The sequence below is a fragment of the Danio rerio genome, chromosome 12, assembly GCF_052040795.2.
Source record: "Danio rerio strain M-AB ecotype USA chromosome 12, GRCz13ab, whole genome shotgun sequence".
NCBI lineage: Eukaryota > Metazoa > Chordata > Actinopteri > Cypriniformes > Danionidae > Danio > Danio rerio.
In genome coordinates this window covers 43,571,195-43,597,500 of record NC_141032.1, presented here as the reverse complement: position 1 = coordinate 43,597,500, position 26,306 = coordinate 43,571,195, and the positions used below count along the sequence as shown (strand labels likewise).

Genomic DNA, 26,306 nt, shown 5'->3' with positions numbered 1-26,306 from the left:
CCCAAAGCCCTGATCTCAATCCTATAGAAAATTTGAGGGCAAAGTTGAAAAAGTTTGTGTGAGCAGGACAGCCAACTAATCTGACTCAGTTACATCAATTATGTCAGGAGGAATGGGCCAAAATTACTTCAAACTATTGTGAGAAGCTTGTGAAAGGATACCCAAAACATTTGACCAAAGTTGTTCAGTTTAAAAGCAAAGCTAAAACCATACCAAGGAAATGTATGTAAACTTTTGACTGTCTAGAAATAAAAAAAAAAAAAAAAAAATCTAAATACATTTCTCATTATTCTGGCATTTAGCAAATGTAAATAATTTAGGTAATCCTAACGGACCTAAAATAGTAAACATTTGGTATGATTTACCATCAGATATTTAAAAAAATGGTTATGTACCTTTTTTTTTAAAGAGTAAACTTCTGGTTTCAACTGTATACACATTGCATGTGTATTTGTATACACTCTCAGAAAAAAAGGTACAGTGAAGGTACAATTTTGTTCCTAGAGGGAACAAAATATAAAATTGTACCTGTAAAGGTCCCATATTGGTCCTTAGGGTACAATTTTGTACTCAAATGGGCTATAAAGGTACAAATGTCCAGATTTAGGTTTAAAAGGTACATTTTTGTACCTTTTATAGCACATTTGGATACAAAATTGTACCGTAAAGGACCAATTTGGAACCTTTAAAGGTACAATTATATATTTTGTTTCCCTATAGGAACAAAATTGCACCCTCAGCTCATGATAAGATCAAGACACTATATAACACTAATTTAAATGCATTAATACTAAACATTAATACTAAAATACATAATTTATAAATATAATAAATAAATAAATTGATTGAATTAAATATTTTAATAATTAATTTTTTTTCATGTATTTAAATAAAAAAAAATCTCAAAATCGTTAATAATTTAATTTATAATTGAATGTAATTTTAATCATAAAAAACGTAAATACTGGTCTTTGCTAACTGTTTAAGACCCTATGGTATACAGGATGTAGAATAAGAACCATGCAGAGGGACAGCATCTTCATACAGGTGGTGATGTTGCTGTCTCTTTAAGAATTTGGCATGTTGAGACATAGTAGTGTTTGTTACTGAGGCGGTCGGTCGAGTATGCTGGCTGTTTATACAGAACTTTGCACGCTTTTCAAAGAAAAGTCTATTTTGGAGTCCACATTTTTCAGGTAAGAATGTATTAAAGATGTAATTTCAGTCTCATTTTTACATGTGAAGCCGTGTTCTGTTGATTTTGTCTGACTCTCGGGTCTCGGCTTTCCCCCGCTTTAAGTGCTCCGGGCTGGCTGGTGTAAGACGTTACGTTGGCCTGCAGGATGGAGTTTGCTAAGATGTCTGCAGCTTATTAAAGAAGTTAATACAATATGATATCGAAGTCACCGAGGGACATAACGTTATAGAAGGTGAGTATTATATGCTGTTAGTTTTCTCGGTGTAAAAGCTCCCTTTATCGCCTACGTTACGTATTTGCGCCTTATATCTTACGTAACTGCTTTATTAATAAGTGTTGCCACGGCGGAATATAATCGCAACCCAGATAGCAAAAAACACTTGGGCCAGTTGCGGCTAGATTCTCGCCTGCCCGAGTCAGTCTGCTGTATCGTTACTTGGGCCAGATGCGGCGGCAGAAGCGAGCCGACGCTGCCGTAACCGTGCACCGGAATCGGGCCGTAAGTAATGTGCGGTGTGGCCCGGAGCTGGCGCGACTAAAGTCTTCATATACCTTGATATAAAACCTTTTGTTATTAATACTGGAAATTTGTAATTATCGATAATGTTTTATATTTTGAGGCCATTTTCTAGCCACGGTTGACCGAGGAAATGTAATTGTAGACGGTTATATACACCGCCATTTTGTGAAGCAAAATCACAATTTTGTCACCGGCAAAGCGACTGATTATGTAAACGTGGCTAACGTTAGTTACAAACGTGGCGTGTGTATGCTTGTACATATCTTCGTTTCAGTGTCTAAGTTATATTAATGTTGAGGAGTGTCCACAAACTCTCATGTCCAGAATTGGTGCTTTACTATCGTTTAACGTTATAATAATGTTAATGTAGAATTATTTATATACCACGTTGTATAAATCGACGTTTTAAATTATACTTTGTTCTTTAATGTAATAATTTGTCTTATCTGTTCTGAAACTGGTAACTTACCTTGAGCTATTTTACCTATTTTATTAATATCTCAAAATAAATAAATAGTTATTGCTTTATCTTATTGCTTTCCAGAAGTTTATGAAGTTTCCAATTGTATTTCAGGACAAGATTGAACAACATAATGCAGGCTAACAGCATCAGACCAGTGAAGGCATGTCATATGAAAGCATGACTCAGTTACAAGATGTAAGTATGTCTCATTATCTATACCATGTATTTAATGGCTTACATACTATTTAAAATGTGTAGGTTTTTACTTACAAACAACAATAAATGTACACCCACGTGTTTAAAATTATTTTCTAGGTATTCATCGAAAGATGAGAGATCAACTGAAGAAAGCTTTGGTCCTGACTCTAAGGTACTCTTTCTAAACTTTCTCCACTTGATTAATATTATTAAATTATAGCTTTGTATGGATTCTTTCATATTTGTTTGTATGCCACATCTTGTTCCAGTTCCAGGAATTGATTTTACAGCAGCACTTCTCATGTTGCCAGCCTTGTTAAGCGAGACACTTTAACATTTCGTTGTGCTCAGGTGCGTATGTTGTTTTCTGTTTAGTATATGCTGTGATAAATGCATTTTATAATGCTTGATATTCTTTATATTAGGATGACGCAGTGGGTAGTGCTGTCACCTTACAGCAAGAAGGTCGCTGGTTCGAGCCTCGGCTGGGTCAGTTGGCATTTGTGTGAGGAGTTTGCATATTCTTCCAGTGTTCGTGAGGGTTTCCTTCAAGTGCTCCGGTTTCCCCACAAGTATAAAGACATGCGCTATAGCTGAATTTGGTAAGCTTATTTGTCTGTAGTGTATAAATGTGTGTGTGAATAAGTGTGTCTAGATGTTTCGTAATACTGGGTTGCAGCTGGAAGGGCATCTGCTGCATAAAACATATGCTGGATAAGTTGGTGGTTCATTCCACTGTGGCGACCCCAGATTAATAAAGGGACTAAGCCAAAAAGAAATTGAATGAATGAATGAAATTTATATTAGTCTTTTAATCTGTGATACTTTTTTTTTTTTTTTTAATCAGTGAATATTAATTATTTTACTTTCTATGCATGTTGATTTTCTCTTCATCAGTGATAGAGTGACTGATATTAATGTAATTATTGCTTTGTCATTTACAGTGAACCATCTTCACCACATCCAACAGTTCAAGTACAGGAGGAGGCCTCCGACTGGACAACTGTGTTAACAAGACTAGTCACGGCAGTCTTCAGAGTTGATGGGATTGCGATTGGCCGGGCTAATGATGTGGACGAATATACATTTTTGACATATCTATCTTATTAGAAGAACACCTTGATGTTTCTGCAGTGGAATGTTTTGAATGAACGGTGGACGGTGACAAGCCTCGATCTACTCCAGTTACCAAAGTGATCAACCTTGTTTTTTGTTTCTCTACATGCTCTTGGGATAATCACAATCATCAAGTTAATCCAGCACACTGCTCTCATTCATGCATAAAGCATATTTTTAAATAACTTGTGGTCCTAATGACTATCAAATAACATTTTCCAGTTATGAGTGCTTTACATGTCATGTTTATCAAAAGCATAAACACATATTGTGTTACAACAAATTACAACTCCACTTGAGGATGATGAGGAGTAATCTACTGATGTTGAGGAAGAGGCTACTGATGTATTTGGTTTTCTGCACTGTTGAAGCAATTTATAGAGAAACATTGCCTTCATTCTGAAATTCAGAGAAAATTTTGATGACAAATTCTTTATTATGATTGAGTATTCTGACTCAAGACAAATACTTTGGACTTTATAAAGTGAAGTACTTGATGTAGCCTGTGTAATGTGTTTATAAATCTTAAACAGTATTCTTGTGGTCTTTGTATTAAGGGTAGATTATATACTGTACAGTGAGTGAACAGTTTTTATTTGTTATCTAAATTGTTCTTTTTACTGTTTTACATGTCTGCTTTATACTTGCTGTGTAATTTTATTTCTTAACACATTCAGTTGTGAGTTGTAATGAAATATTTCTACATTAATAAATAAAAATGGACATCTATGAACCAAAATATTTTATTTATTTATTTGTGCATGCAGTCACCAAAGGATCAAAATGCCTGGGTCAGTACCCTGAAAATGCTATATAATATAAAAAGGTACATTTTTGTACCTTCGGTGGGGGTACAAAATTGTCCCTTGAAGGGTACAAATGTAGAAGGTACAATTTTGTACCTTTAAATAGAGGTACAAATTTGTACCCTTAAGGGTACCACCCCAGTGACGGGCCATTTGTACCCTAAAAGGTACAATATTGTACCTTTTTTTCTGAGAGTGTACACATTGTATATATGTGTAATTGTATATATCCGGATGTTCACCATTACATTACTTTTATTTGTAGGGGAAAAAAACACACATGTAAAGTATTAGTGCTTTGAAAATATTTCTGTTTTTAGCAGCTGTCATTGTGTTAACATGGGAAAAATACAAGAAACACAAAATCTTCTAAGCAGAACACAAAGGATCATCCCGAAATCCCTGTTAATGCCTCACCAGGGTGTCTACTGTGAAGAAAATGCTTTTAAAAACCATTTTCACAGCAACGTCTCATGAGACAAATGCTTTACATGAAATATGATAATGATCAGATGCATTATTATAATAGTTACAATGGAAACTAAAGGCAATAACAGTGACCTTGCTTATTTCTGCAGAACTCTAATGCTGATTCTCAAAACTTCTATATGCCATTTGATCTTTATGCTAATGGAGATGCAGCAGTAGGAAATCCAGCATTGGGATGAAATACAGCTTTTTAATGGAAGTGGAGATTAAAGTTGGAGAAACAGAAACACAATAAATGACCTGGAAAAAATAGTGTGAGTGAGAGTGTATGAGTGTTTTCCAGTATTGGGTTGTGGCTGGAGGGGAATCCGCTGCGAAAAACATATGCTGAAATAGTTGACGGTTAATTCCGCTGTGGTGACCTCTGATAAATCAAAGACTAAGCTGAAGGAAAATGAATGAATGAATAAATGCTGATGTACAAAAACAAATGTGTTAAACTGATGACATCACTCATACCAGCCAATGAGAGTAGCAGTATTTGCATAAACATGAGGTGCTGGTTTCTCTTTAACACTCAGACTGTGCAGGTTCATTCAAAGATGGCTTAATAAAAAAAGTACAGAGAGATGCTAATAAACCATACAGGTCATATCTCATTAGCACAAGAAAATGTGCATTGCCCTTGACAGCATGAGACATGAGAGAGAAATAACAATGTGTGGCATTTATAGCCATACTGAAAACACCCGCAGATAGTTTACCTCTGATCTTCACAAGAAAATACTAGGAATAGCAGTTTAGCCTAAAGTACAACTTTACTTTGATTTTATAGTACAAAAATACATACTTTTATTATTATTACATATCATTATTATATTTATTATTATTATTATTATTATTTATTATAGCATATGTTAATATACAAGTCACACTTCACTCTTAAAAAATGCAGGTTTCCACATAATTCATTTATGTCGTTCCTACACAAATCAAATTAAGTGGATTAAACATAAAACAACCTGTCCCAAAAAATCCCAAGAATAGTTTTGTTTTAGCACATTTTAAATAAGATGTTTGAACAAGCAGCAAAATGAGTAGTTTGAGTGTATAATTTGAGGAAAGATTATGATCTTATGTGTAACTAATTACAGTGATTTTTTAAACTGGTCCAAAGCAAAACTATGCTTTGCTGTAAGGATAAAAAAATATATATATATTTAATTTTATTTATTTAATTTTTTTATTTGTTAGTTTTATTTTAATTCATTTAAATTTAATATTGTATTTATTTATTTATTTATTTATTTTATGTATTTTAATATATGAAATATTGAACATATGAAACATCAGTGTGTATTCTTCATAAGTCACTGGAATTTTACTTCATTTGATAAAAAAAGTCAAATAATTTAACAATGTTAATTTAGAAGCATATACTGTTTATACATTGATGTATTGTTGTAGTGTATTAATATTATTTAATAATGTAATGTTATACTGTTTTTTTGCAGGATTAATTTTATTTTTAATAATTCATCTGTTCGTGGCACGGTGGCTCAATGGTTTATCATTGTCGCCTCACAACATGAAGATCGTTGGTTTGACTCTCAGCTGGGCCAGTTGACATTTCTGTGTAGAGTTTGCATGTTCTCCCTGTGTTGGCATGGGTTTCCTCCGGGTGCTCCGGTTTTCCCCACAGTCCAAGCATATCTATATATATATATATATATATATATATATATATATATATATATATATATATATATATATATATATATATATCTATAGCATCTGTATGTGTGTGTATACATTAAATTATATTATATTTTCAAAGATTGTGAATTTGACTAATTTCAAAATTATCTTTTTTTTTTCAAGCCCCCTTAACTGAAATTTGATATGTGCTCTGAATTTATTTTTAACATTATACAAGTCTTACCTACATTTATAATGTAATGACCTACAGTCATTTTCAGGAAAAAAAAAAAAAAAAAAAAAAAAAAATATATATATATATATATATATATATATATATATATTTAATAAATATATATTAATTCTTAACATATTGATAGTAGTTTCTAATATGAAAGCAATATATAGTTAGTCAAATATATATATAGAAAATATATATAAGAAAATCTAAATTTTACAGTAATAAATAAATAAATACATGAACAAATTTATTTATTGTCCTGTAAATTAATATGAAAAATATGTCATTTTTTAAACATGACAAAACATTGCATTAAACAGAATTAATCACAGAATAATTGCAATACTTTAATGTGCTAGTATATCACGCATGGTTTATGCCGTGCGCTAGATATTGATCATTTGTTTAGCAGGTCTGATGAAACAGGAATTGTGGGTAATCTGAATGGGTCTACTTCTCTCTCTCGGCAGGCAGCATGACATTAGTGCTAAAGCGATGGTGTTTTTATGAGCTGGCCTGCAAACACCTCTCCTTCATTAAAGTGTGTGGAGGTAATTGAGCCTTTGGCAGCAGTGTTTCACTAACATGCTAACATGGGCTGCTTTAAGTGCTCTAATTAACAATATCCTCCATAGAGAAATACAGAGAGAGAGAGATAGAAAGAGAGAAAGAGAGAGAGAGAGAGAGAGAGAGAGAGAGAGAGAGAGAGAGAGAGAGAGCAGTGAAAGATGCTTGTATGTCATATCAACTCAATGTCATCCTATTAAATGTGACCTTTATAGAGAAATGTGAGAAATGAGAGGGCATGAGAGACACACACAGCGAGAAACATAAGATTGTTTTGCTACTAAATTAAACAGATTTACTCAAACTTTTAGCTTTTTTAGTCAAGAAATGTTAATATGTAAATGTAATGATAAATGAAAATAGTTTTTTTTTTTTTCAAATAATATGTTGCGTGGCAATTTAACCAATAATATTCAGCTGCAGACCCACACACGCTTCACACTGTAAAACCCAATAAGTTAAGGTAACTCAAACCATTTGAGGAAACCGATTACAACAAACCATTTAAGTTCAAAAACTACTCCTAATGAGTGCTGTGAACTTTTTTTAAGTAAACGAAGCAATTTCAGCACAGTAAAACCCAATAAATGAAGAGAACTCAAACCAACTGAGTACTGTCAAACCAAATAAGTTAAGGCAAACCAATTGCGACAAACCATTTGAGTTAAAAAAACAAAAAACTAATCTATACGTGTACAGTGAACTTACTCTATTTAAGTTGAAATAATGAGGTATTTAATGTACTCATTACCTTCAACAGTGAGTTCAACTTTCATTAAATTATGAGTTAACTATACTCATTTCATTTGATAAAGCCAGGCGAACCATATATAGTTAATGACGGATGTTAATGTCATTAACGACTTCTCGGTCCTCGTCATTAATATATTTTTATATATATTGTTAATAAATAGTGTACACAATAGGCAATAGTGTATACTATTTCACAAATATTAATAGAATAGCATTTTCAACAATTAAATATTAAAGATTATTAACTTTAAAACTATATTTTTCAGTGGAGAATAAATAGATGCATAGATGAATGGATGGATGAATGAACGAATGAAAAATAAATACAACGACAAAAAAGCAGTATAATATATTATTAAACCATAATAATAAACTACAATAGTATATCATGCTTTATAGTGAAATAAAAAAAAAAGTTCCAGTGATTCATGAAAAAAGACACATACTGACAGGTTTAATATTTAATATATAGAAAAATATATAGAAAAAATAATAAAACAAAATAAAATAAAAATTATGCAATGAATTATCATAAAATTAATAAAGAAATTAATAAAAATAAAATTAAATCATGTTGAATAAAAATAAAATAAACAATAAAATTAACAATAGAATAAAATAAAAAATAATTAAATAATTAATAATAGATTTTAGTGTGGAGTGGAGTACACGATAAATGTGCTATATTTATACACACACATTACACAAATAAAATAAAATAAAATAAAATAAAATAAAATAAAATAAAATAAAATAAAATAAAATAAAATAAAATAAAACAAATAAAAACAAAATAGCACATTAGTATATTTACGATAAATATAATAGTATATTTAAGATTAATATTGTTATTATATTGTTAATTTTCTATTTTCTTTTGCAATAGTATGTACACTAAAAAACTAAATAGAAAATAAAAAAATAAATAATAGCATTTAACATACTTCAATACACAATATCAATGTATGAATATGTTAAAATATTTTAATAAAGTTTAATAAAGTTAAGTTAAATAAAAATGTAGTGAAGTACAAAGCCAAAATAGAATAAATTGAATTTAAAAGTATACTAATAACAAAAAAAATGAACAAAAAATAAAATAAGTAAAATAAAATAAACAAATAAATAAACATTTAACATGCACAAATTAATACGTATTCATCATTGTAATAATCATCTAATCCACAAAATAAATCAAAACTCCTGTATGGCAGTCTGATCTGCTGGTGCGTGAAATATTGGTGTGATTAGAGCTTCTGCTCACCTGACGGGGCTGTTTTTGCTGTCAGGGTCTCTGGCTGTAACGGCTCCCACTTCAGTGCCCACTCTAGCATTTTCGTACACCTCCATAATGTAATAATCCATGGAGAAAAGCGGCGGCTCGTCCACGTCTCCCACTGTGATCTTGAGTGTGGCGTCATCTTTAAAGGAGCCCAGATAAGAATAGCGCGGGTCCACGTGTGTGTTTTCTGCTGAGATGTGGAGACTGTACTGCTTCTTCTTCTCATAATTCAATGGCTGAGAAGAGAAAACAGGACACAGAATCACATTTCAAATATTACTATAGGACTTAGGTGAAATTTAAATTCAAATTAATATTAAAGCTCCCATGTAATAAAGTTTTTTAGATGATAGTATCAATATTAGTATTGTTTCTGGGATGTCTGTAAGCTAGTGTGCCCCAAACAGTGACACAATTCGCATTTAGAGGATATTAAACTAATATAAACATGTAAAGCTTATAGTTTTTCACTTCCAGCCAAAAGGACCAGCGGCTTTATTCACATTTCTCTTCACATCATAACCAATCATATGCTTTCTAGTTTTTGACATGCTCAACCCCCTTAAGTAGACTTTTCATTTGCTTTTCATTTGATGCACTTGAGCTCGATCACTCTTACTGGCAAAGCTGTGATAAAACAAAACCCTATTGGCTATTTAAGGGGAGGAGCTACTCTATGTCTCTATATGTTTCAGTTGAGATTGTCAAACATCGAATAGAAATGCACATTTCAAAGCAATTCACGGGACCTTTAATGTATATTTAAAACCTGTTTTCATCATGACTCAAGTGATGCAACAAGTTCTACAGTATAGCTATTTAATAAAAGGTCTCAAACTCAATTCCTGGAGGGCTGCAGCTCTGCTAACAGTAGACCTGCTAAATAGTCTGTAGTCTTGAACACCTTGATTAGTTGGATCAGTTGTGTTAGATTAGGGTTGGAGCAAAACTGTGCAGAGCAGCGGCCCTCCAGATATCGAGTTTGAGATCACCGTATTAAATGTTGCCTAGTCGCATATTAACCCCAGGCAGTTAAAATAGTCAGTTTTTTTTTAATAAAATAAAATAAAATAAAATAAAATAAAATAAAATAAAATAAAATAAAATAAAATAAAATAAAATAAAATAAAAATGAATTCAAATAAAATAAAGTTAAATAAAATAAAATTACAGACCATTAAACTTTTCACTATTGTTAATAATCGAATGAATGAATAAATGAATGAATAAATAAATAAATAAATAAATAAATAAATAAATAAATAAATAAATAAATAAATAAATAAATAAATAAATAAATAAATAAATAAATAAAAATAACCCCAGGCAGTTAAAATATTCAGTTTTTTAACAAAATATTCTTGTTAATAAAAATAAATAAAAATAAATAAATACATAAATACATAATTAAAAAATAACGCCAGACAGCTGAAATTGATTTTTTTTTTAAATAAAATAAAATAAAACAAAACAACAAAAAATGTAATTAAATTAAATTAAAAACTACATAAAAAAATACAGACTGTTAAACTTTTCACTCTTATTAATAAATATATATTTATATATATATCTTATAAATAAATATATATATATAATAAAAATACTGTTGAAGTCAGAATTATTAGCCCCTCTGAATTATCAGCAATCTTGTCTATTTTTTCCCAAATTTCTGTTTAACGGTGAGATTTTTTCAACATTTCATAATAGTTTTAATAAGTCATGTCTAATAACTGATTGATTTTATCTTTGTCATGACGACAGTGAATAATATTTTACTACACTAAATATTTTTCAACACACTTCTATACAGCTTAAAGTGACGTTTAAAGGAATAAAGTAGTAGTAATTAGTAATAAAGGAAATAATTAAATCACTCTACAGAGTAAAATCTCTCTCCAGATGGAATCACAAAATACAATTAATACAAAAAAAAAAAAAAAAAATTGGTAAATCCCTCTAAAATCTGAAAGCATTCTCCAGATGGATCATGTAAAGTCATTCACTAAAATAAACCTAATTTAATGGCTGAAAAAAAAGCAATCTTTACTGGATATGCAGCACACAACATTATGCTTTCAGTCAGTCTATTTTAGACACTTTCTTGGTGACTTTTAGTAGCTTTGTACACTCCAAAAAGTTTATATTGAGGTCAGTCTCTGACTTTATTTATTTTTTTTGCAGAAGCTAAATGGCTGTCTAGATGGGGTCATGTCTGTAAACACCATGAAACCTGCCTGACCTTCAGCAACGTCTCGTCGGACAGATCTGGCAGCCATTTATTTACAAGACCGGCTTTAGGAAAACTCCGCATTTGCAGCTTTCCTGACCCGTAGGACTGAGTGTGGAATTGAAGAGGTTCAGGATTCAGAAAAGAGTCCAATAAAGAGCATCTGAGCCCTCAAGAGCACCAGACGTCTGCTGAACAGATTATATACACTGCCCTAAATATGAGCAAAAAGGCTGTGAATAAAACTTCTTTGGTCATTCTTTTCATTTTTTACTCAGAATACATCATCTGAAAAAAGTATTGTTGCCTATCCAAGTTTTATAAACAACAAATAATAGCTTGAATTCTAGTTGATTATTTCATATCAGAAGTGGATTATATGAAAGGCAAAGGCCTCCAGATTATTTTAATTAATCATGTCTTGATTTTTAATTGTTTACTCAGGGCAGTAAGGTGTGACTTTGCTTAGAAAACAGTCTTGTCACTTTACAGAAATAATGTCCAGTATAGAATATAAAGTCATGGTGCAATGGAAAAAGAATTAATATTGTGTATGACTCCCATGAGCTTGGAGGACTGCATCCATACATCTCTGCAATGACTCCAATAACTTATTAATAAAGTCATCTGGCATGGCAAAGAAAGTGTTCATGCAGGACTCCCAGAGTTCATCAAGATTCTTTGGAGTCATCTTTATTGCCTCCATCTTCTCCCAGATAATGTTCATGTCTGGTGACTGGGCTGGCCAATCCTGGAGCACATTGACCTTCTTTGCTTTCAGGAACTTTGATGTGGAGGCTGAAGTATGAGAAGGAGCACTCTCCTGCTGAAGAACTCTCCTGTGTTGTTTGTTATGTAATGGGCAGCACAAATGTCTTGATGGATCTCTTACAAGCCTCCATACTGAATGTAACCCCAAACCATGAGTTTTCCTTCACTAAACTTGTCTGATTTCTGTGAGAATCTTGGGTTTATGTGGCTTCCAGTAGTTCTTCTGCAGTATTAGTGATGACTGAGATGCAGTTCAACAGATATTTCATTGGAAAAATTGACCTTCTGCCATTTTTTCGAATGATCTACTAGAAGTCAAGTTATTATTAGTTGTTCTTACATGTGGGATCGACGACAAAACTTTTTTCAGGTAGTGTTTTTTTTTTGTGGGTATACTGTACTATAAGTCATTAGTTCATTCATTTTCTTTCGGCTTAGTTTCTTTATTCCTTTATTAATCAGTGGTCTCCACAGTGGAACTAACCACCAACTTATCCAGCCTATGTTTTACACAGCAGATGCCCTTCCAGCTGCAACCCAACAACAGGAAACACCCATTGCATTCACACACATACACTACAGAGAATTTATCATATTCATCTCACCTCTACTGTATGTCTTTGCACTTGTGGGGGAAACCAGAGCAAACCCACACCAACACGGGGAGAAAATGCAGACTCCACACAAAAATTCCAGCTGACCCAGCCGAGGCTCGAACCACTGACCTTCTTGCTGTGAGGCGATCACACTACTCACTGCGCTACCCCTTTTCTGTAAGTGCACTAGCAAACTTTAACTACTTAAAGTTTTTGCTTTCTTTATCTGGCAATAATCCATACCACACAGTACAAAATATACTTCACACTGTATATAATCTCCAAAATATGTCAATTTAAACCAAAGTCATTTACCTTAACTCCCCAATAAGCATTACTTTAAAAAAAAAAAATCTACACTTACAAGTAGATATTAAACACTAGAGTTAAAAAAAAAAACTTTCAACAGTCTCTATTTGATGTCAATTCAGTAGAAGTTTTAACCCTTCAAAAAAAAAAAAAAAAAAAAAAACTAGTTTAATTAATTCCTACTAATGACCATCTCACTGGTTTTATTAACTTTTATCTCCAGTGAACAAAATTCATATTTTATGTTACAAAGAATATCCCTATTTTATTCAACAAGTTTAAACATGATCAAGTTAAAACATGATTCCTAGATTTTAAGTTAATTTTTTATATGAAAATCTTAAATGGGGGCGTCACGATGGCTCAGTGGTAAGCACTGTTGCCTCACAGCTAGAAGGTTGTTAGTCCTAGATGAGTCAGTTGACATATCTTTGTGGAGTTTGAATGCTCTCTCTGTATAGGCGTGGGTTTTTCCGGGTGCTGACCCATGACAATACCGAGACACAGTGAAACTGTGTTTGGATAGTTTTATCCAAGGTTATCATACAGTCAGAATCTTATACCGCCCCATGCCTAGTCCTAACGTGGTCCTGATGTCACAAAAGATCTGATTCATGTTAAAGATCTGAACTTCCGATCACTACTGTGCATTTAACCTCAGAAGCAGCCTTGCACACACATCGTACTTAAGGCTGCTATCTTGTGGGCTGTTGGCATTTTGCTAGTGGTAGATGGGAGTGTTAATGTGCCTTCTGAATACATATTTCAAAAAATGTATGGTTGAGTTTTTTATACAATATTTATTCTGTGGATTTTTAATCTTGCACCTAAAATATCCTTACATAAAAAAACAAAAAATAAACGAAGCAATTTCAAATTATAGAAACTAATAAAAACTAGCAAATCTGCTTCCAAAAATAAATTAAAATGAACTGGATTTGAAAACAAAAAGGCAAAACGAAATAAAAACTTAAACTAATGATAAATTCCAAACTATTATAACCTTGGTTCAACTTGATTTGTTTGCTTAAAATCAGTCTATAGAAATAGTTTGCATCCACTCACCCTAAAAAGTCTAGTAAATCCAACGTATCACCTTTTTTTTCAGTGAACATGACTACAAATAAACAGCCTCTACTCTGATATAAACACAGACTCAGTTTATTTGTTCAGATTTTGAGCAAAATATCAAAAGGTTAAACAACAAAGACATTTTTTCCACAGCCTTCTTTGCTCATATTTACCAAGGGTGCCAATATTAGTGAAGGCCAGCGTATATCTGCCAGATGATATTGTGCTATTTTGACAACAACATGACTGGGATAATTATGCCATCCTTTTGTTCTTTTGTCAGCAAGAAACACTGGAATGAAAAGTGTGAAACACTGAAAGCCCTTATTACAACCCCGAGGTCATTTGCTAATGAGGTTTTAGGCATGAATGCAGTGTTTTCCTCTACGCATTTGCATTTTTCAGCTTGGTTTCTCATATTTTACATGGCTTTTAAAGTCAAAATCAAGTGTTTGTAAGCCGTCTGAGACATTTAGTATAATAGTAATGTGAACTATGGGTTTTTGCTCTCTAAGATATGTCTCTGAAAGCAAGTTTTTTTCATTCTTGGTCTGCATTTTATTACTTGGGAAACTACAGGAATAGCACACTTCTCTTCAATAAGTACCGACAATTGAGACATCATTCATATATGTTGAACAAAATGACAAAGTTAAAACCTAAAGTTTAATAGTTGAGTATTTCCAATACAAGGCCTTTTATTTCCCAAGGGTCAATTGTATTAAGAACTAACAGATTCCAGATATATGAACAGATAAAACTTTTATGAAGGTCACAGACAAACTGCCCTGAAAAATTATTTAATATATTTGTGATTTTGTAGTATTTTTTTATTAGACAACTTTGTGCAGACTTTATTGTTTACCTTCATCCCACACCTTCCTAGGTTAATGTTTCATATAAATGGAAAATGAATAAATAAATAAAAACAATTATTATTAGTATTATTATTATTATTATAGTTATTATTATTAATAGTAATAATACTATTTCATATGTTATAATATTATAGATGTTATACTAATATAATATCATAATGTATAATAATATTATAATGTAATTTAATTTATTGAAATTATTATATACACCATACAAAATTATATTCTAACATAAAATGTGACCCCTAAACTATGAAATTAGTCATAGTTACTTACTTAAAAAAAAAAAAAAACTTATTCTATTGTTTTAAGTTGTTGTTGTTGTTGTTTTTTGTTTTTTACCTGTAAGAAAAGTGCAGTGTTAATGTACAAATTGTATTTACCATGTTTAATTTTATGATCCCCAGCGATTGAGCAGTTTTAGATCACTAGAGAACTACAATTCTGCCACTGAACCAAACTACAACTCCTAGAACTCTTTGCACTCATCAACTACTGCCACTGCTGACAATAATCGGGACACTGACACCGATTACATGAACCATATACTGCTCACTTTTACATACACTTTGCTGAGTCTTGTTTACCCTGTATAGCAGCGGTCAGGAACCTTTTTTCAGCAGAGAGAGAGACATTTCAGATTTTTTTTTACTTAGTGTAAAAATGTTGAGAACCGCCGTGATATTCCAGTTTTACTCATAAGCTTAATTCACATCTTTGTATGGAAACATACTGTAGCTAATGATCAAATATTCAAAAATGTACACTAACCCTAGTACAGTGTTTCTCAATCACATTCCTGGAGGTCCACCAACACTACATGTTTTGGATATCTCCTTTGTCTGTCACACCCGTTACAGGTCTTTCAGACTCTGCTAATGAGCTGATGATCTGAATCAGTTGTGTTTGGTTAAGGAGACATGGAAATGTGCTGAGCTGGTGGTGCTCCAGAAATGTGGTTGAGAAACACTGCACTAGTACAAGCAATAATAGGAGATATACTTGCAATCACCACAAAGAAAAAGAAAGATAAATAAGCAATACCTTTCTGAGTGTGATTACTCCCTCTCTGGTGTCTTTGTCTGTGGAGATGGAGAAAACGGCGGCCCCCTCGGGGTTCAGGATGCTGTATTTGATCTCGGCATTGATTCCGATGTCCTCGTCGTTGGCTTTGATCTTCCCCACTGGTTTCCCCACCTGCGCTGACTCTGGGACAAACACCTGGTAATTCTCTGCAGACACACAAAGCCCACGTGGAGGTTTGTTCGATTGACTGGATGGCATTTTGAAGCTTAGCGATCGTGATGTTTCTTTCTGGCTGTGCCTTCAAACAAGCCACATTGAGCGATTCAAGAACTATTTCAATATCACTGTCATGACATAGAAAACAAAATGCAGTAGGGCTCAGACATGTTGTGGTGTTTGTGTTGTTTCGGATTTCAAAAGAGATGAATACAGTGTTTGGAAGGTTTACAATTTTACAAGCAAAATCCCCAGATCCAAAGAAGCAAATAATAATAATAATAATAATAATAATAATAATAATAATAATAATAATAATAATAATAACAACGACGACGACAACAACGACGACAACAACAACAACCACAATAATAATAATAATAATAATAATAATAATAATAATAAGAAGAAGAAGAAGAAGAAGAAGAAGAAGAAGAACAACAACAACAACAATAACATTATTAATACCAATTAATAATACTAATACTAATACTAATACTACTACTCTACTACTACTACTACTACTACTTCTACTACTACTACTACTAATAATAATAATAATAATAATAATAATAATAATAATAATAATAATAATTCTCCAGAAAATGATGATTGCCTAGAAAAACTTATTATTTATTATTTGTTGTAAAAGAAAATCAGGGTTGAAACTCACCAAATAATGATTTCTTAACTCTTCTGAAGTTAAAACATGGTTATTGAAATTAATGTTGTATTTTATTTTTGCTTAAATGTTGTATTTTTATCAGAAGTTCACAAAATAAAACAAAAATGACATTTTACACAATCAATAATACAAATACTGTATATAATTATATAGTTTACATATTAATTACATTTTAAAATATGTTTACTAAAAAAGCAGCTATTTTACATTGAAATATTTCAGAATATCGCTGTTATTTTTTGCATTTAGAATAAAATGCAAACTTTGAGCTGTGATCAACCAAAATGGTGACACAAAGCAATAATTTTACATAATCAGCATGAATAATACTATTAATAAAGTAATAATGAAGCAGTATTATTACCACTTTTTGTTTCATATTGCTTTTACATTATAAAACTATAAAACAAAGCATCAAATATATGAATAAAAACAATCAACAATTAAACTGATATTCCTGTTATACGCACATCAATATTATACTTTATTTATATATGAAACTAAGTGACGCGGTTGCATAGTAGGTAGTGCTGTCATGTCACAGTAAGAAGGTCGCTGGTTTGAGCCTCGGCAGGGTCAATTGGCGTTTCTGTGTGGAGTTTGGATGTCTCCCCACGATCGCGTGGGTTTCCTCCGGGTGCTCCAGTTCCCCCACAGTCCAAAAAGATGCAGTATAGGTGTATTGGGTTGGCTAAATTGTCTGTAGTGCATGAGTGTGAATGAGTGTGTATAGGTTTTCCAGAGATGAATTGCAGCTGGAAGGGCATCCACTGCGTAAAACATGTGCTGGATAAGTTGCCGGTTCATTCCACTGTGGCGACCCCGGATTAATTAAGAGACTAAGCCAAAGAGAAAATGAATGAATGAATGAATGAATGAATATATATGAAACTACATTTTTCTCAAACAAACACACTGTAAAATTTGGCCTAAATTTTCTTCATAGCATTTTTCTGATTATATGAGCAATATCACACTTATAGCAAGGTGATATGGCTGTATATCGGCACTGGTGGTAGGCGTGCGATGGCTCGAAGCCACAGGCCGAGTGCCTTAGTGTCCCACCGGTGACAATATACAGTCATTTCGCACTACTACGATTGTGATATTGGATTTATACAACAGTTCTATGGCATACCCGTGTATAAAACAGAAAATCAAACACTGAGAGTCTCATTGATCCTTTTGTAAGAGGAACTAGTTTTATTTGTGCCATTCACATCTGGAGCTCATGTCAGAAAAGCAGAAGCCGTTACTAATTCACCAACATCACTTTATAGCTAGTATTGGAATCATTCTCTAGCGTAATGTCTAAAGTGATGACAATCAAGTTATTTTGCTCACATTTTAGAATTATAAGGCTGAAAGGCATGAAATGCCATCAGTCTACAGAAGTTTCTGAGTACTTCTCTGTTGCAATAGGGAGTTCACAATAATCACTCTTGTCACTTACCCGTTTTAAAATGATTTAATCAGCTGTAGTTTGAAATACAATTACAAAACAGAGTTTTTCTCCTCTAAGGACTTATTATGCGCTCTCCGTCGCCATCTTTTGGCACAACTATCTTTGCTCTACTCAATATGACAGGCTAATGGCCGCTGATGCGCCGAATCTGAAATTACAAATATTTAAAAATAGGCACTATCCTTATAAATAAACTGCATAGTTGTAATCTAAACAACTACATTCTCGCCTTGAAAAGCCTCAAAAGTACACTATGTTGTCCAACAGCTGCATTATTTGTCAAAATGTAGTGAATTTATTGATCTGCTATCACTCTATGTGGGCAAAGAATTTTTTTTTCTCAAATAAATTCATATAGGAAGCTGAAGGCTGTACAAGTGCTGATAAAACAGGAATATAACATGGCTATCAGCCAATCACATTTGAGAACCAGATGTATATATATCTGGTTCTCAAAAAATTCTCACTCAATTTTTTTTCTCTTTTTTTTCATCAAATATATTTATATAGGAAGCTATTTTAAACTAAACAATTTGGCTGTTGTTGTATTTTAGATTAAATACATGCATACTTGGTGATGAGGCTTCTTTACAAAAGCTTAAAAATCTTAACTTAATTTTAACTTTAAATGTAGTGAACTCATTTATGGCTTGTGGTTTCTGCAGATGCATCTGCTGTGCTTTTGCTTAACATCCTAACCCTCAATCGTTCTTAAGAGGTTTATATATATTTTCCCTAAAAAATATTTTTTGGTTTAAGAAGCAAATGAATATAATTTTCCTTCGAGAACACTGCTGTGGTGCTCTGTTTTTGTAGATAAAAATAAGACTGCACAAAAAATACTTCAAGATCCAAGACTCATAATTGGATGCTTACACAATAAAACGCACTGTCCCTGCATCAATTCTCTTCATGCTAATTAATGGTAAAAAAATTACACCGCACTGCACAATTTATATGATGACTCATCTAATATTGAGAGCACATCTACGGTGTAAAAAGTATATTTTCATCGCTGCTGCCTAATTACACTGTATCCATAAAATGAACAGTTTACTAATGAATGTCTGGAAGGAGCCTACTTTGAGGGAGAGAAGAAAGTGCATTACAACTGCATACTGTATAGTTAACCTTCAAACAGTAACGAGGATATTTGCAGAAGATGAAGAATTGGAGAAAAGTGAGGTCATGCTATTTCCGTTCTTTTCCTGCCAAGATCTAAATCATAATAATCAAAAAGTCCTTCAACATCTCACAGACTCCCTTAGGAAAGTTCAGTCTGGATGGAGTGTTCAGAATAACTTTTTTTTTTTTAAGACCAGCAGACACTTTCTGGCTGGTTTATTCTAGTGTTGATTTAGTTTTGGATTCGTCTTTCAAAGGGGACATATTATGTTCCGGTTCCTAAAGCCCAAAACTAAACCAGACTATTAAATGTTCACTAACAACCAAAATTTAGACTTGTTTTAGTCAAGCTGTCAATGATTAGACAACTATTAGACAACTATTATATATAAATTAAATAAAAATTAAAAGCAGTGCAACACATTTACAACGCTACTGCATCACATGGGGTGTCAGAATGTTCAAAAATTAAAAATAAAATTAAACAATAACAAAATATGAATAATAAAAAATAAAATTAATAAAATAAAAAATTAAATTAAATTAAATTAAATTAAATTAAATTAAATTAAATTAAATTAAATTAAAATAAATTAAATTAAATTAAATTAAATTAAATTAAATTAAATTAAATTAAATTAAATTAAATCAAAATAAAATAAATTAAATTAAATGCAAAATAGTTACAACCCTGCCTACTGCGTCGCGGGGGTGTCTGTGTGGTCGAAAATCCAAAATTTTACACGTTGTATTTAAATATAAACTGAAAAAATCAACTGAAATAAATATAGAAAATAAATCAAATAAAAACATATTTGATTTTTAAGCAGTGCAACACAATTATAACCCCGCCTATCGTTCGAAAATCCCAAATTTACAATTTGTGTTTAAAAATAAAATGAAATAAAAAAATAATACAATTTTAAAGCAGAAAATGTTTGATTTAAAATTAAAATAAATAAAAAAATTAAATGTGTTTAGCAGCCCAACACATTTACAACCCCCCCTACTGGATCACAGGGGTGTCAAAGTGTAAAAAATAAAAATAAATCTTCATTTTACATTCACAATTTTTTTATCGGGGCGACGCGGTTGAGCAGTGGGGAGCGCTGTCGCCTCACAGCAAAAAGGTCACTGGTTCGAGCCTCGGCTGGGTCAGTTGGTATTTCTGTGTGAAGCTTGCATGTTCTCTCAGTGTTGACGTGGGCTTTCTCAGTGTCCCAGTTTTCCCCACAAGTCCAAAGACATGTGGTACAGGTGAATTGGGTAACTTAAACTGGCCATAGTGTATGTGTGTGAAAAAGTGTGTATGGATGTTTCCAAGTTCTGGGTTGCGGCTGGCCGGGCATCCGCTACGTAAAACATATGCTGAATAAGTTAGCCGTTCATTCCACTGTGGCAACCCCAGAGTCGACAGTATGCCGTCACTTTAGCCTTTTTAAACTTTGTTTTGCCCTCCATTGAAGACCGAAAAATAACTTTGTTTAAAGTATACCAGGGCTATTAAACTTCTTTTTAACACAAACGCGGCTTACTGGAATTGATCTGAAAGATAAATTCTGGAACACTGTATCTGCATTACATAAACAGTACTCTTTGAAGACCGCCATATGACGTCTAATAATACTGTCTCACTAGAATGCTCATTAGGTCTTGAAGCAGAACTAACATCTGTTGATGCCCATCTCCAGCAGTGTGTTTTGTTTTTATGGTGTGTAACATTACTCACTCTGAGGAAACTTGGGTGGGTTGTCGTTGATGTCAGTTAGGGTGATGTTGACCGTGGTGGAGCCCGACAGTCCTCCCACCTGCCCTGCCATGTCTTTAGCTTGAATTACCACTGAGTAATGTTCTCTCGCCTCTCGATCCATGTCTGCCAGAGCTGTTCTGATGATACCTGCAAAACACAAACATATGTACAAACATATGCTCAGAGTAATGTACATAATCTGCACTGTAAGTGCAGCGTTTAAAGCAACAGGCTGCAAACAACCCTGTATCCCTGTGTCCTTCAGTCCTTTTCAGTCCAATTTGGTAACACAAACCAATATTTTAAATAGGGACCTGTTATGCCCATATTTACAAGATACTGTCACCATCCTGCACTTTGTCTCCATTACATTCCAGAGGTCTCCGTGTTTCCCCTCTACCTTTGTTCTTCCTCGTGTGTTCTTGTTTACTTAATTTTAATCACCTGTGACTTGTTCCAGCCTGTGTATTTAAGTTGTCACTTTGTCTGTGTTCCTCACTTATTTAAGTCATCTCTGGTGAACTTGCCTTGTATTCCCTTGATCTCCTGAGTTACGTCTAGTTAGTGGTGGTCAAAGCGAGGCTTCATGCAACCCTGAAACAGTCGAAGCAAATGTGTGTTTTGTTCCAAAAGCAGTGACAAAATTTGCGTTAATATATAAAACTTTCACCTAAATGGATCAACGGTTTTATACTTTCTACATTAGTTTCACAACCAATCAAATGCTCACTAGTATCCGACGTGCTCCGCCCCCTTCAATACGCTTCTCATTTGCCTTTCATTTGATGCACTTGAGCTCATCCACTCTCACAGACAGGGCGTTGATAAAACAACGCTATTAACAGTTTTTTAGGAGCTACTCTATGTCCGGCCCATTCGTTGTGTTTCGCTTGAGATCACATCGAACATAGAATACAAATGCATATTTAAAAGCACTTCACGTGACCTCCAAATATCATTTTAACATTTGTACACAAATCTACATTTAATCAAAAAGCCTTGAATAAATGCCCTCATTCACACACCGGTGTCTGATTTCATCATGTAGCTGTGTACCGCAGGATAACAATTGTGTGCAGCAGTGACTGTTTTGCAAGGCTCGTTAAAATAAAGCAGGTAAGTGCTGTTGTGTCTGTAAGGTTTATTCTCTGCCAAGGTCAGTTTTCTGTTTGCTTTTCACTATCATTTAATTGACAACAAAACCTTGAAGCACTGGTGAAATGAATCATAAGCCCCTTTCACACATACAGACCTTTCCGGAAAATTACCGGCAATTTTCCGGAAAGGTTGTATGTGTGAACAGGTCCTTTTTGAAAATACCGGTAAATTCGTTCTGGCTATTTTCCGGAAAGAGAAGTTGTAACATTACCGGCAATTTGCCGGAATGCTGCGCTGTGTGAACGCAGAAGGAATATTTCCGGAATAAGCGCGTGCACGTCTAGAACGTGCTGACGTAAGACTTCTGCTTTAGCCAATCACAACAGTCAGACGCATTTACGTCCGCGCGGTTTGTGAGAATAAAAGCCTTTGAATATTTTTCCAGACGCATTTAGCTGCTAGAAGTTAGTCAGATAACGTTTATATGTTCTCCTTAATGCCAACTGTGCAAATAATCATCGATAAGATGCTTATGATAAGCCGTTGTTTGTTTACCTTCAAGCTTTGCGTGTGCCCATGAAACAGCCTGTGAGCGGCAGCACACGCACATATTATGAACATCTCGACATGCGAATATGATCCTGTGAAAGTTGTTTACAATATTGATCATCAAAAGAGTTTGTAATTTAGTCAAATGTTTACAAATACAAGCGCAGCCGTTTAAAGCTCATTTGTGGTGAATGATGTCAGAATTTACCGGTATTTTGGAATGGATGTGTGAATGCTCTTTTCCGGAAAATTTCCGTAACGTCCTCGCCTGTGTGAACAGCGCTTTTTTGAACATACCGGTAAAGTCGTTCCGTAAATTTTCCGGATATTTTCCGGTATCACTGTGTGAAAGGGGCTATTGTCTACACACACATACATACACACACTCACAGATACACACAATTTTACTATATGAGATTTAAGTTTAATGTAATGCCTTGAATAATTTAACCTCCAGCTCACATACCAAATGTATTAATTATATATATATATATATATATATATATATATATATATATATATATATATATATATATATATATATATATATATATATATATATATAGCATTAAATTTTGTAAAAAAAAAAAAAAGAAGTGTTTCTCTGGCATCTTGGTGCTGAATGTGGAGGTCAAATACATTTTTATTGATTTCTCATTCATCAAAAAAAGTTTCCCATTTTTATTTACATTCAGAGTCGCATAAAATGTTTGTATGTTATAAGGAATTGCTTTCTTAAATATGTTTGGTGTCCAGAAGCAACATAGAGTGTCACCGTGGAATCTACAATATAGAATACAGGATCTTTCTTCATTATACAGTTAATAGTTACATGATATATTTGTTTGTCAGACACTAAATGAATTCACTTGCCTATCTATAAGTAATTGTGACTTTTAAAGCTGTACTATGCAAGGCGATTGGAACCAAATGCATAAACGAATAAAATTCAACATGTCAATATGAACCGTTTGACCTGTAAAAGTGTCAACAATCACAACAACCAATAAAATTAAGGTTATTTTAGCATATTTTGCCATTTTACGCTGGGGTGTACATATACAAACATTAAAGGTATTGTTTATTTATGAATACTATAATGGTACACTGGCATGTAGATCATCCAACATTTTCAACTTTCATAAAATAAAAAAAAAAAAAAAAAAACTGCTACCATAAATGTATGTTTTTGCAAAACAAATTGAAAAATTTTGCCTTTACTTGATCAAAATGCTATACTTTGTAATAAAATAAGAAAATGTAAATAATAAGAAAACAATAACAATTTAAAAACAACTTAATTATAATAATCATAAAAAATTAAAATAAAATAAAATAAAATAATAATATTTTTAAATAATATAATAATAAATTAAAATAAAAATGTATTTATTTTAAATAAAAAAGGAAATAATAAATACAATTAAAACATATACATATATATATATATATATATATATATATATATATATATATATATATATATATATATATATATATATATATATATATTTAATTAAAATTAAAATAATAAAATACAAATAAATTTTAATAAAATAAAATAAAATGAAATAATAAAATAAAATAAAATAAAATAACATGCAAATTGCCTATTGGATGTTTGGGGTTTAAGGGAAGAAAATCAGTGAATAATGCAATCAGATTTAACATTCTGTCAAGAGTTAAACACTAGTGTGAGCATGGCTTTAGGTAGAAATTGGAATCAAGAGTAAATCCAGACTGACAGAGAAGCCCACATTTATCCAGACACATCTCTGAATCACACAGTATCTGTCCATTCCTTTCCTGTCCGCTTTTGTGTCTCTTTCTCTCAGTCAAATCTCTCTCTTCATTCTAAGTCATAGACTGAACAGACCCACAGTCAGATCACACTAGATGTTCACAACATTCACAACACGCCATTCTTCAGATGGCATAGCCAGCAATAAATTACAAAACAAGCCATGTCAGCTTTAAATTATAAAGTGCAATTATTTCCTTGTTGTTCAAAGAGTCTGCAAGTTCATGTTCCAAGGATACAGCAATGTTTTTGTGGATTTTGGATATCGATAATGTTAAACGTGTCTTTATTTGATGCACAGCAGAAAAAAAAGTCTTTCAGCAGTGCATGTAGTCGTTGGTAAAAGTGAAAAATTGACTATAATATATATATATATATATATATATATATATATATATATATATATATATATATATATATATATATATATATATATATATATATATATATATATGAGCAATATCACACGAGTAGCAGTGCGATATGGCTGTATATCGGCACTGGTGGGAGGCGAGAGTTGGCACGAGGCCACAGGCCGAGTGCCTTAGTGCCCCCACCAGTGCCGATATACAGCCATATCGCACTGCTACGAGTGTGATATTGCGTTTATACAACAGTTTGACGGCATAATTGTGTATATAAAAACTAAATCAAACATGGAGAGTTTTAAAAACCCTTTTGTATGAGGAACTACTTTCTTCTGCCTTGGATTCAAATCATAAGCTGACAGTTAAACAGCTGTTAAAACAGTTAAAAGCATCTTTTAAACTTTAGATCTGTAGTGTCTGCTTTTTGCTGGGTGTATGTGGGCGGAGTAATACACAAAGGGTAAAGAGGCTGCAGGAGTACTGATATTGCAGAATATCGCACGGCTATCAGCCAATCAGATTCGAGAATCAGACAGAACTTTTGTATAAATATATATCTCACAAAGGCATTATTATACACTTAAATATCAAGTTAACGTTATTTGCCTTCCTGTGGTTTTTTATTTATTTGTTAAATATTTCCCAAATGATGTTTAACAGAGCAAAGAATTTTTAGTAATATTTTTTCTCTTGTCTTATTTGATTTATTTTGCCTGGAATAAAAGCAGTTAAGGAAATTTTAAGATCAATATCATTAGCCCCCTTAAGCAACATTTTTCGAAGTCCTCATACAATGACTTGCCTAATTACCATAAGTTGCCTAATTAACCTAGTTAAGCCTTTACATGTTAATTTAAGCTGAATACTAGTGTCTAGAAAAATATTATCTACTGTCATCATGGCGTAGATAAAAGAAATCAGTGATTAGAAATGAGCATTAATAAAACTTTTATGTTTAGAAATGTGTTGAAAGAAAATCTTCTCTCCCTTAAACAGATCTTGGGAGGTGAAATGTAAAATAAATATAATCTAACAGGAGAGTTAATATTCAGATGTACAGTATATATTTCAGAATTGGCAAAGTTGAGTTTTGAGCATCA

The 26,306-nt window shown here is 32.5% G+C and overlaps 1 protein-coding gene and 1 long non-coding RNA gene across 11 annotated transcripts in view; one reads left to right on the top strand and one right to left on the bottom strand.

Annotated features, from left to right (window-relative positions):
- LOC101886358 (cadherin-18) overlaps positions 1 to 26,306 on the bottom strand; it is a 444,602-nt gene that overhangs the window by 56,573 nt on the left and 361,723 nt on the right. For all 10 annotated transcript variants that reach the window (XM_087276878.1, XM_087276881.1, XM_087276879.1 and 7 more), the window contains 3 exons: positions 21,370 to 21,537; positions 16,168 to 16,355; positions 9,254 to 9,507 (listed from right to left, as the gene is read on the bottom strand). In XM_087276878.1, coding sequence (XP_087133004.1) covers positions 9,254 to 9,507; positions 16,168 to 16,355; positions 21,370 to 21,537 — 610 coding nt within the window. The remainder of the gene's footprint in view (positions 1 to 9,253; positions 9,508 to 16,167; positions 16,356 to 21,369; positions 21,538 to 26,306) is intronic.
- LOC147841481 (uncharacterized) lies at positions 1,296 to 2,943 on the top strand. Its single transcript, XR_015504539.1, has 5 exons — positions 1,296 to 1,430; positions 2,293 to 2,376; positions 2,497 to 2,551; positions 2,649 to 2,730; positions 2,805 to 2,943. It is a non-coding gene; the product is annotated as an uncharacterized LOC147841481 (long non-coding RNA).